General features: G+C 33.9%; 1 protein-coding gene across 1 annotated transcript in view; it reads right to left on the bottom strand.

Moving 5' to 3' along the window:
* The window catches only part of mnat1 (MNAT1 component of CDK activating kinase), a 33,646-nt gene extending 22,183 nt beyond the window's left edge, over nt 1–11,463 (bottom strand). Inside the window, 4 exon segments of the mRNA NM_001006100.1 lie at nt 47–150; nt 1,696–1,769; nt 1,854–2,006; nt 11,274–11,463. Of these exon segments, the coding sequence (NP_001006100.1) occupies nt 47–150; nt 1,696–1,769; nt 1,854–2,006; nt 11,274–11,362 (420 nt within the window). The 5' untranslated portion in view covers nt 11,363–11,463.
* Between the last annotated feature and the right edge of the window lie 958 nt (nt 11,464–12,421).

The raw sequence follows: 12,421 nt of genomic DNA, 5'->3' as shown, positions 1-12,421 counted from the left end.
TTAAGACAAAAAAAAATAAATTAGTCAGAAACACACGCACGCTTACCAGTTTTGCTTTGTTTCTCTGTATAACATCTTTGTTATCTCGCTGATACTGTTCCATCTTCTGCTTGGTCATTTCTACATCCATGTTATTGGCCAGGTTAAACACTGGAAACATTTGAAAACAGTTAAACATTTAAAAAAACATCACAAAAGGAAATCATTTTAAAGGGCAACAATTATGCTGTTTTTCAGTTTTGATTAGGTCCTACAAGAGGTTTACAGTCCATCCAATGTTTGAAAGCACTAATTGCTTTTAGAGATTCTTTAGATGCTTACACTGGCACTTTTTACGTTTTATGTGTACATTTATACATCAGATAATACATTATTGTAAAAAAATAATAAAAACTAAAAAAATAATAAAAAAAATAAGAAGCTAAAGTGGTTATCTAAATCCTCAAAGAAACATTTTTAAATCAAATTAATATTTATCAATGTATTTCATAAAAAACATTATATATATATATTTATTTTTTATTATTATTTTTTTTTACATTGGCTTAAGTTTTACTTGAGATATTTTCAGCAAAAAATATTTATTTATTTAGTTTGAGACCTTTACTGCTGTATTAACAAGTGTATGTCCAACAGGGTCTGAAAATGACCAAATATTGCCTTCAAATTTAAAAGACTTTTATGACTGCCACAAAAAAACAGATAACAATCTGAATTGTGAGAACGGATTAAATTACAATTACATTACACTTAAATTTTAAGATTTATTTTTATTTGTTTGTTGCAGTGCTAAGAATAATAACCATTTCACACACCCATTTCTGCTGAGCTTATGAACACAATGGCCAATCAGATGTGTTTAGATTAGTCAGTGGTGAAACTGGTGGATTGGTTTATTGTGTGCACTCAGTGACTGAATGCTGCACACAAGATAAGCATATTCTGTAAGAGAATAATTTCAGTGAATATAAAAAGAGCTTTTGTAAAAGTGCAAATATATAATGATTAGCGATATAAAAAACTGACTATGGAATCCATCTGAATTAGATTTTTACATTTAACATTTTCAGCTAATATTTAAACACTGTTGAGCAAGGTTCTTAAACATCACTGATTGGTCGGACAAGTATGACTGTGATTGGCTACAATGATGATCACTTCACGAAGCTCTTATGCAGATAAACAGACACTACAGCATTTGAAAGCCACAAACACAATAGCCAATCAGCTGTGTTCAAGAATCCACAAAGCAGTGCTCATAATTCATGGGGAAAGCTGCTATTGTTAAATCTAGTTAATTTCAGTACTGATTGGTACTTATATTGAAGATGCTTCTGACCTCCCTAATTGTGACAGAGTAAATTTTTCATCTCAGTAACAAAAGTTGCTTCTCAAAAAGCTGCTGACAACATGAACCAAAGTTTTGAGGGCAGGTCAAAGTGGATGTTGTTGATGGGCAGAATCATTACAGCTCTATGTACACGGTTACACTGAAACTGGGAATGCTGACGACTCGTTTCTACAGTTCAAAATTGATTCATTTCTTTTTAGGTGACATTATGACTTTATTTGTTGTGCACTTAGATCTTTGCAGGCCTTTTAGATTCACATAGTGCAGCATTACACTGTGTAATACTTGAAAAAGTAGAACAGGGGCAAAAATATAAATGATTTAATGCTGTATATACATCTCACCGATGTCTTCCACCTGCTCCAGATAGTCATTATACTCAGTCAGAGAGGAAAAATCGAATTCTCTCTTATTATAACTGAAAGATGAAAAGACACACATTATTAAAATACGAAAAACTAGGCATTAAGAGTATTTTGAGTGCACTTTCTCTGCTGCATACATTTTGAGGACCTTCTTGCGAATCTCCACCTCTTTATCGATGGCTGGATCTTCGAAGAGCTGCACACGGAAATTACTCTTTCTGAGAGGAGTGTCACACTGCACACAGTTACCAGAACCACGGACAAACAGCATGTCCACACAGCTCTCACACCTGAAACACACACACATGCAAACTTTTTACTCGCACTGGCAGAAGGTCAGCTGAAAGACAGTCAAAAACAACAGTAATGAAATGTGAAATCTGCTGGAAAAAAACTTCAGAAGCGATTCCACACAAACACACATTTCAATCATCTCGTTGCTTCAGAGGGTAAAATCTGGCCTTAGAAACTTTCCAAACCGAGCAATAAGTTAGACTAATGGATAAAGCAGAGGTCTGATGTGCATGCGTGTGTGTGTGTGGTGGTCTTATTCAATCATAATGGAGTGATGATGGGAGAGGTTTGAGGCAAAGCAGACATGCACATTAAGGGCTGACAAAGTACAGTGTGTTAGAAACCAACTTTATATCTTGCCCAGAATTTATGCATAGATCTTACACTGAGTTTCAACTAGATTTTCTTAAAAATACAGTAAACACTGTTTCATTTTCCACTGGACAGTTAAACTTTTCTGCATTCTGTCTGTTTTTTCTTTTCTCTTTCTATCAGCTTTCAGAATATGCCGCTCTTTGATTTTTATATATATATATATATGACAGATAGTAGGATTACACAATATATCATTGTAGCATTGATATCGCAATGTAAGGATCTGCAATAGTCACATCACATTATCTGCAATGTCAAATTGGGACTATAATACCCAGCCAACATAGCATTTAGATATCTTAATACTGTTAGATTCTCATCATAAATCATAAAACACTGTTTATTTTAATTATATCTTTATTCAATTGTATTCCTCTATCCTGGTGGTTTGTTTATTAGATGTTATGCAGATACTTCCCTTCAAATTAATCCCCATTAATCTAAAGTTATGAATTCTCTCCACATAGAGCTAATATGTCATCTTGTGAAATGACATTCATACTGCAGTGTATGTTGCAGACAAACAAAATATCACAATGTCATTATTTTCTAATATCTTGCAGCCCTAACAAGTAGTGTATATGACACAGTCAGCCATCTTTCGGTAAAGACTCTTTGCTGGAGAGTGGAGTTAGAAAATTACACATTGGTTTAAGGAGTGAAAATTGTTAAACCGTTACCGTAATTGGGTTTTGTTGCTAAGAATTGAGTTATTATTGTTGTTATTATCATTAAATTTTATCAGTAAAGATTAAGATAAATTGTTATTTTATTTTAAATAATCCTGTTTAAGATTACTGTAATTATTTTTCTACATATACACGTTTAATCAAAAACACATTAAATTTAGGCTTTTATAAATGTTCTATTATTTAAAGAACCCTAAACTCAATTTCTCAGGAACCAGAAATTCACAATGTTACAGTTTTAAAGTATCTCTACTCAAATATATGCTGCCTTAAAAAAATATCTTGCCAACATCCACACCACTGTACATTTTATTCTGTGACCATGGCAAGATATAATTGCCATTGCATTAAAAGAAGTATTAATCCAACAACACCAGCAGACAAAACATTGCATGACCTGAAATGAGATCAAGAAACATCACAGATTTGAACCTGCAACTAACTTCCAGCTGACTTTACATTATTAGACGAGTGACACACTCTCTTTGTTGCAAACCCATGTTCTAACTCGTGGTTCCCAAAGTGGGGTTCACCAGACAATGTTGGGGTGGTGGGGGGGTCGGGAGGGTATTTATTGTTTTGAATTGCAACCCCTGGGGTGTTTACGTTATATTAATGACACAGTAATAGCGTCAATTTTAGCAGATTGATTTTACAGCATGATTTTTAAAAATCATACACGGCTGAACATAGAAGTTGATCTCTAAGTGGCAGTCTCCAAAATTAAACCAAGACTACACTTGTGCCGTAAACATTGTGCACACCAGTCTCATTAGATGAGGTTAATATTAAATTACATTAATAAATGACAAAAGATATATAATACAGGGGATGAAAAAAAGAATACCACAACCAATACCTTTGAAAATCCATATTTAACCAAAGAAACATGATGGAACCTTGGGTAATAAATCAATGTAAAGGAGTACTTAAAGTTTTTTTCATTAGAAACCCGAAAGTTGTGGTATTCATTTTGAATCACCCTCTGTATTATAGTTGTTAGACTGCTGCACATTTTTGTGTTGTCAATATGATTGTGTTTATAGGCCTATTGGTGAGTGCGCAATCCCAAGGATAGTGGGGGTCACAAGTCTCTGGAATAGTTATTTTGGGGGTCACAGGCTGAAAAGATTGGGAACCCCTGATCTAATAGGCACAAGCATCCCATGTGTGTTTGTAAAAGAGACAGAACTACAGACCTCGAAATGCCTGTGAAACACAGTATGAACACAGATTCTCATGTGAATAAATGCTAGACATTCCCTCCTCATTCCTCCACTCCCGATCCGTGTTTGTCAGCATGTTGAGAGGTTACTACACTCCTCTAACTCAGCACAACTGACCTATCACACACACACACATACAACAGATCTGCAAACCCTGCATTTCACACACGCACACATAAGCTACCTGTGTCCCTCTCATCACTATCTTTCTCACACACACACCTACTTGTGTCCTTCCCTCTTCACTGCAGGTCATGAGGACACACTCGCATCCGCCAAACAAACACGCATGTTTGTACAACCACTGGCACTTTTGTGTCACTTGGGTAATTTCTGAACAGATTCTAAATTCTCAAATTGAATTATGTGATGTGGAAAACATGAAGCAGAATCATGAAATCTAGTAAAAAATTAAATAAGAAATTTTAATGATCAATTTTAGATCAATACTTTAAAAGTAATGCTTTAACCTAATCAAATCGAATTGTAAGCTACAGACTGTGAATATTAAATATAAAAAGACTATTTGTATATGAAGCTAAACATGATCTACTTGTCTGTGTGAACGAAGAGCAAGGCACACACATACTTAAGAGTGTATTTCAGCATCTGTGTTATAGCTATGAGAACATGAGATTCACTTCACAAACATTTTAGTTTAATATGAGAAAACTTAACGTCATAGAAATCATACGTCTTCTCAAAAATATCAATAAATTTAGCATTTATTTTAACCAAGGTCTTTACTTTGAGGCTTGTTGCAATTTTATATCAGATAGCAGAAGAGCAGTAGTAATAATAACAACATATTTATTATTATTTATTATTATTATTATTATTAAATAATAATAATTCTAATACTGATACTAATAAATGTGTTTATTTTTAATAAAACCAAGTAAATAAAACGTAAGAATAATGCCACAATTTTTCTTTTATGTTTTAAACGATAAAGCAATAAAGCTTTTGACAAACAAAACAAATGTAATAGAGTTCCTTAAAATTAAAGAATAAATGTAATTAAAATGATAAGATGTCAAATGTTTCTGATAAAAAACATTTAAACAGAGTCTAGAAATATAAATTTAGAAAAAATACAACTAATAAAAAGCAAAAAATAAAACAGCTTTAACTGAGTTCTACAAACGTATTTTGCGTTTAGATTTAACTTCATCGATTTTCTCACTTATAATTAAAAACATTATATATCAGAAATACTTAATGTGGCATTATGCAATAGGAACCACATCTTCCAGAAAATTCTCAGGAGAGTTTGCCAAGATTGCAGATTAAAGATAAAAATATTGTTGTAAATAGTTTTTAGTTTATTGCACAGACCATTTGTTCCACTTCAAAGAAAAACACCTTATAACTTTTTGATGCAGTTTTCTGTTATTATTTACAAATATCATGATAAAAATTGTGGATGGTCTTCTTGTGATATATTACATCATATTACATTACGAAGGCAAAATATGATAATATCGTATAATATTGTATTACTGTACCTGAATACCTGACTACTTATTTCACTTTTATCTTATTGATTTAATCTTGCAATTTCTTTGATTCACTCTTCTATAAATGTATTTCCTATCAATCTAATTTAATGATTTTATTCTAAATAATAGACCTATTCAAGTCATCTGCCAAAATGTTATTCATATCGCAATATAAAATGCAGAAAAATAAAATATTGCAATGTCAGGTTTTTCCAATATTATGCAGCACTATTTAAGAGCCACAGGTATTACATATGTTTTGCCTGTATTTATGTTTTCTTCCTCTTCCTAAAGTACCAATAGCCACAGCTAAAACTAAAACTTTTCTTTAATGTCTTACTAAAGACAAAGGGTCACCTATAATTTTGATGGCCTGAGAGTGAGTAAACTAACAGGCGAGTTATTCCTTTACACTTTTCATTTTCTCTCTAAACCCAAAAGTTCCCATAGTTGCAGAAACACACATGCAACATCTCCGACCACTCCATCAACTGAATTTAATCATGGCTACAGTTTATTAACTACAATTACTTCATCCTTATTCTTTGTACACAGAGGTAAACTCATGAAATGGCCAGAAGAGTGTGTGCTGGACTGTCTCCAGCAGTGTGTCATCAGCGTGTAATATATTTATAACATTCATAGGAGTCCCAGGTCAGCAGTTCACTGTGAGTCTGTTTAGCCTCTGCAGGTCAAGGGCATTCAGAGCATGAGGAGTCACATGACTTTACACAAATATCATCCATTGGATCGACATACTACACTACATCTGTGAGTTTTCACTCGTTTATTTAAATGAATTGCCTATAAACATATGATGATATTTCCTCTTAATTATTGCTGATGCCCTTCCAGCTGCAACCCATCACTGGGAAACACGCACACTCATTCACACACATGCACTACAGACAAATCAGCCTACCCAATTCACCCATTCAAACATATCATGTAAATCAATGTATATGGTAGGGCTGCACAATATATAATTTCAGCATCAATATCACACTGTACCAATCTGCAATATTCACATAGCAGGATCTGCAACGTCATGTTTGGATTAATATATCACAAGCTAATCTAACAGATTCTAATTGTGTGTGACTAGGCCTGTGACTAGAGTTTTTAAGTGAACTTAAACCATTTGGGTACAAGAAATTACAAAGTTTGCCACTTTCACAAAGATTAATTAGGTGAGTATTATTTTCACAATCAAGGCATGGTGTTATTTTACATTTTATTATTGATTTAATTCAATATTGAACGCAATACTGTTAGACTCCACCAAAAACCATAAAGGCGCTTTTTTAATTTTATCTTTGTTCTATTGTTTTTTTTTTTTTGTTTTTTTTTTGCTTTAATTTTTGTTATAATTTTGTATATTTTATGGAGTATTTTATCAACTCACCAACAAAAACATCTTAATTAATATAAAATCTTTTTATATTAATAAAAAACTTTTACACTGGAAAAAGCGATTAGTTTGCTTGACTTACTGTACATAATGTATAAAGGACCTAATCGCTTTTTACAGCATATGAATTCTCTCTCAACAGGGTTACTTTAGTAATCTTGTGAAATTGTATGCATATTAAAATGTAAATTGCAGAAAATACAAAAAAATCTATGTAATTTTTCCAATGTATTTGGAGGAATTTGTATTGCTTTATTGTGCATAAACCTTCAGAGTAAAGAAATGTTACTTTCTAACTAATTAAACTGGAAAAGAATTTCATGTAAGTAAATAGATAAAATAGTAATAAGTAAAATTTAACAATGAGTTCTCATTTGTAAACATTAAGTAATGCATTAACTAACATTACAGTTTTTCTCAGTGGCTTTGGTGCATTTCTCACAACACTATTTACATTTGCACAACAGTTAATGCATTTCTCAAAACAATTAGTCATTTGTGCACATCCTAGTAGCAGTTTCTCATTCCTTCCAACACATTGCAGATACTTTTGGACATGCATCAATTGCTTTTATACGATTCTCTGCTATTTATAACATTATCATTTGCTTATGTCACGTCAGTCAAAATTAACGAAACTTGTAAATGCTGAATAGTCATCCCATATAAAACTAATAGGGATGTAACGGTATTGTAAATACCGTCATACCGCAATATTATTTTTTTTCGATATTACCGTAATCGCATGACTCAGTAAAACTATAGGTCTTCTGAGAAAATTTGCTCAGGCGAATGAAGCGAACGGGAGGTAGCGGAAACTACAATTCCCATCAGCCCAGGCTTGGCCATCATACCTTGCAGTCTGTTGTCGCTACAGATCAAGTAATGCGGAAATGGAGTGTGCTGCTAGAAGCGGGGATGAAAAAGAGCTGGAAATGTTCGAACCTAAAGCGGGGTGTTGTCGCCGCGCGCGTACTGAATAGCGGTGTTGTCGCACGCGTTCTGATCAGCTGTGTTGTCGCGCGCGTACTGTAAAGCGGGGAGGGGGGTTGAGCGCGCATACTCAAGAGTGGTGTTGTCGCGCGCCTACTGAAGGGCGGGACGGAGGGTATGTCGCGTCGCGGGGGCACTTTTGATCATTTTGGAAGGGCACTTTCTATCCAAGACTAAAAAGGGCATGTGCACTGCACAGGTTGAGCCCTATGTGTGCACGTGCCTGCAAGTTGGGGAATACGACTAATAACAGTCATGGGGACTGCAGAAACACAGCACACTGTTCAGATTGATGCAGACATGAGACCTCTATCTCACTCATGGCTTGTCCTCTCAAGTGGGGAAAGACAATGCACAACGTTACCCACTGCTGTCAACCTGGGCCAAGTCATACCTCTCTGTCCCAGAAACCTCAGTCCCAAATGACAGGGTTTTTTTCTGTTGCAGGGGACATTGTAAATGCCCAGAGATACCAGCTTTTACCAGATTATATTTATATGATAATTTTCCTTAAAACCCATCTCTAAGTGAGTGAGTGAGTGATTAAATGTTGAATGTGATGAGTTTTCAACAATACTAAATTGAAACTTTATTTTTTTTACATGGTTTAATATTTTTTTGTTATTAAAATTGAAGTAAGTGTTTCAAAGCTTACAGATAGATGGCTCATTTGTATGTCATTGACACTTTTTTGGAGTATTTTCATAAGTTTTGTTTTTTCCTGTAAATGATTCAATAAATACCGTACCGTGACATTCATACCGAGGTATTACCGTACCGTGAAGTTCTGATACCGTTACATCCCTAAAAACTAATAGTCCTCATTTCATTCCTCATAGTCATTACATACAAAAATGTTGAACTAGTTGTCAAAATCTGTCATGAAAATTTTACTAAAAAAATAAAATCTTTCTTTTCCTAAAAAATTTCTTAAAAATTGAACAATTTCTTAAATGATTTACAGACCTGTGTATGTTGTAGGTTTAGTTCCAATATGTACTGCAATATTGTTTACAGTTGTGCACAGCTCTACTAAAAGTAAGTTTCTGTTTGTTGTAAATAAGGATGTGTTTATTCTTTTGCACAATGCTGTGAATAAATTAGAATTGCAACGAGCAAATGCAGTAAAATAGTGAATATACATATTCAGTGTCTTGTACTCAGATAACTCACTAAATGCAGTGATGTCTAACTTTACTGTAGTTTTCAAATGGCTGTGCAAATAGTATATAGTGCTGTCTTGAGCATTTTCAGGAAGTGTCAACAAAATCTGACTTTTTTTGCATTGAAAAAATGTACAGAGTGAACTTTCATAATGAAAACAAGACAAAGCCATTTGACTATCTTGTTCATAAACAATGGTGTCAGAACTTTTCATTTTGATGACACTGATACTTTGATTGACATGAATACTTGCTTTTGAGGAATTAACTATCCATTTTGAGAATGTGACGCGCTTTTGCATGTTATCAGCTAGGTTTTGCAGTTTGTACTAATTTTTTTGAAAAATGCATTAACTGTTGTGCAGAAATGCACTGGTGTTGTGAGTAACGGACCAAAGCTACTGAGAAAAACTGTAACAGCAGGGCTCAACATGAAGAACTGCCCAATGGCTCAGGGCCAGCGTGAGAGATGCTCAGGACAGTAGACAGGATGGTTACTGTGCTGCCTTGTCACTAAAGTTTATTTGCCTGCAACTATTTCTCAATTGCGTGCAAATACATCTTCGACGTCTTAGAATCGAGAGTTTGTGCTTTTAAGCCTTTAAATGCTACCTTCTCTGTGAAGCCATAAACACCCATATTGCTTTTTGGTTGCTCTTATCTGATTGGATGTTGTGAAACTGTTTCGAAAAAGCAAAGAGATGGCAACATAAAATTATGAAGCTAAAAGAAAACATGTTTCTAACGTCTTGGAAACAGACATTTATGTGGGTACAACACAACGAAATAAAAATAGAGTGATGTTTTGCCGTTTGCCATCAGCTTGGCAAGTCAGCCATCTTTTGTTTTACAATAAAATACCTGCACTTTTTTCATATTGTTATTTTTGTTTACATAATATGTTGAATTTTGCTCATTTTACATGTATTAAATTATTTTATTATATTATAAATATGTATTATTATATTTATCTAAATATTATATTATAAATTCTAGATTCACACCACAGATGATGTCTTGACAATCTTTTCCCAATCAGGCCAGTAGAAAAAATCCTTAACATTGAACCCTGAACAGTGGAAAAACAATAGTTATATTTGTTACAGAATTTAATATATTATTGTTATTTTTATCATACAACTTAAATGCAATATCGTTTTCATTCATGTAAACAGTTGAGTCCCAAATTGACTTTTAATGCAATGAGTTGTTAAGCATTAAAATCATCTAAGATTAATAAATTCTGTATAAAGGTTTTCACCATTAATTCAGTTTTATTAACTAATGTTAACAAATGTATCCTTACTGTAAAGTGTTAATGAAAGGTCTTCTTCTGTCTTTACCTTAGTAGCAACTTCCACCAAAATAATACAGTTGCTAGTTATTGTTATTACTATAATACAGCTGTTATGGGTCAGTTGACAGAATTGGTATTTGACTGTTGCCAGTCTAGTTCGTGTGTCAAATTTAAAGTCAAAATAATGAAGGCCTTTTATACAACCTGAAGCACATTTTTACAATGTTAACAACATTATTATTAAAGCAGAACAAAAAAATACCATGGTAACTTCCTATAAGCTGAAGCAGATATATATTAACCATGTTTAATATGTTCAAATACCATGTTTAAACCATCAATTTGGGGTAAAAACTGGTTAATTCGTTGTTACCGTTGTTTAAGTACAAAATAAGTTAATGAAAAACACGTTTACTGCTTTTACAGATTAAAACGCCAACTTAATTGTAGCACACACACACATACACATACACACACACACACACACACACACACACACACACACACACACACACACACACACACACCCATAAAGGCTCACTTCTGGTTGTGTAAAGGTTTCATTTTTGCCAAGCTTTGGCCATGAAATCTGACAGCAGGTACTCACAGCGTGTGTCCGCACACATTCACCATCAGCTTCAGAGACGGGTTTCTGTATTTTGTCGTCTTGCACCTCGGGCATCCCTGATCATCCATTTTATTGTTATTTTAGAATCCTTCGGGAAGAGAATAAATAGTGATCAATGCACTCTGCAGCGCTGTCTTCGGCATCCAGTCGCGTGTTACATATAAAACCCTCCTGGTGGAAACAAACATGCGCAATACATTCGTTCCCACACAAACACTGCGCACTTGTGAACTTCATCTATTCTAGACAGGATGGACAAACTGAGAGGCAGAGCGATAGAAAGATAGACGAATTAACAGAATGATAGATAGATATATAGAAATACAGACAGACAGAAAGACAGACAGAGAGAGATGGATGGATGGACGGACGGACAGACGGACGGACAAAAAGATGACAGACAGACAGACAGACAGACAGACAGACAGACAGACAGACAGACAGACAGACAGACAGACAGACAGACAGACAGACAGACAGACAGACAGACAGACAGACAGACAGACAGACAGACAGACAGATAGATAGATAGATAGATAGATAGATAGATAGATAGATAGATAGATAGATAGATAGATAGATAGATAGATAGATAGATAGATAGATAGATAGATAGATAGATAGATGCTTCATAAGTGTTGTCAGATTGGGAATAGGGACCTAATTGGATACAGCAATGGAAACAATAGGTGACCAGTTGATAATTCTCAGTTTACAGTAGTTTTGTACTATGTAGGCTAATACATTTTAGTTTAATACTGTAAAATACTTAACTAATTGTAACACAAAAAAGATGCTGTGATTTCAGACGTGATTATTTAAATGTTTGGACATCCCAGTGTTTTAACTTCAGAAGACATGAAAATACAATGACTGAAAAAATAGAAAAACATTTATTTTGACCAGATCATTTTCTGAAAGAAAGAAAAATATAGAGATTAAAACCAATATTAAACAGTTTACTCAAAACCATATATGAATCCGGTAGAAGTGAGAATTTTTCAAGTGGTCCCTTTTTTCTATAGCAAACAAACTAAACACACACACTTATTTGTACACACTTTAAAAGAACTGATTTAGAAAGCTTTAACTAACTTTTTTTTACCAGAAAAACCTAGTAGAGCAAG

Source organism: Danio rerio, chromosome 13 (assembly GCF_049306965.1).
Source record: "Danio rerio strain Tuebingen ecotype United States chromosome 13, GRCz12tu, whole genome shotgun sequence".
Lineage (NCBI taxonomy): Eukaryota > Metazoa > Chordata > Actinopteri > Cypriniformes > Danionidae > Danio > Danio rerio.
Note: the sequence above shows the minus strand (reverse complement) of the source record. Positions and strands in the feature narration are given on the sequence as shown.